Raw genomic sequence first — 867 nt, forward strand, 5'->3', positions numbered from 1 at the left:
AACCCAATAGTAAATAAGGTCTATTCAGGTCTTTTTTTAATATGTTGTTCAGTACATATCTTGGGTGTGACGTCATGATCATTATCTTGAGTCTTTCCAATGAAAATCACCTTGCTAGTGATATAATAAATGCGATCTATATTTACAGTAATTATTATCTTCCTGTATTCATATTTTAGTAAGCAAGCACCTCTGAATGACGATGATAATGTCTTACGTTAATTAAATATTTTACATCCGTATCTACCGACTTCAGATGACGTCATCATCCTCTGCGCGAACTAAGGATGGAATAACATTGTCTTCTCTCAGTCTTGGCGTATAGCTTAATATCCTCTGGCATTACTCCGGCATACATCATACTTAGATTCCACCGTGATATCGATATGGACAAAAAATAGATAGATGCAGATATACACCGAAAGATAGCTGTAATGTATGTACGTAGGTGCATAGATGAATATAGGTAAAGGTATAAACATTACAAACAAGGATAGACAGACAAAGACAGAAAGGGATAGATGAATATAGATAAGGGTATAAACACTACAAACAATTATAGACAGACAAACACAAATAACTGTTAAAAGCATATCAAAGACAACCAATAATCACGCCTTTCACAAGCATACTCACACTCCTACAAGATATAACCACAACCAACAAACAACACAGGAATCCTACACTATATCCTACCTATCTTCATCCGTAATTTCCTGGCTGTCCTTCCTGCAAACAGTTTCGATCTTTGTGATGATGGATCGTGAAGGCCGCAGGCGGGTCAGAATCCTTCGCACGGCCGGCTCTCCGACTTCGAAACTGTAACCTGCCTTTGTCTTCGGATAGTCTTTGTCGATCGTGCCTGTT

General features: G+C 37.9%; 1 protein-coding gene across 1 annotated transcript in view; it reads right to left on the reverse strand.

The window, feature by feature from the left end:
- The window catches only part of LOC119594558, a gene marked incomplete in the record, with an annotated part of 9,134 nt that overhangs the window by 5,016 nt on the left and 3,251 nt on the right, over positions 1-867 (reverse strand). The window contains 1 exon segment of the mRNA XM_037943590.1: positions 697-862. Coding sequence (XP_037799518.1) covers positions 697-862 — 166 coding nt within the window.

This window comes from Penaeus monodon, chromosome 34, assembly GCF_015228065.2.
Source record: "Penaeus monodon isolate SGIC_2016 chromosome 34, NSTDA_Pmon_1, whole genome shotgun sequence".
NCBI classification, from domain to species: domain Eukaryota; kingdom Metazoa; phylum Arthropoda; class Malacostraca; order Decapoda; family Penaeidae; genus Penaeus; species Penaeus monodon.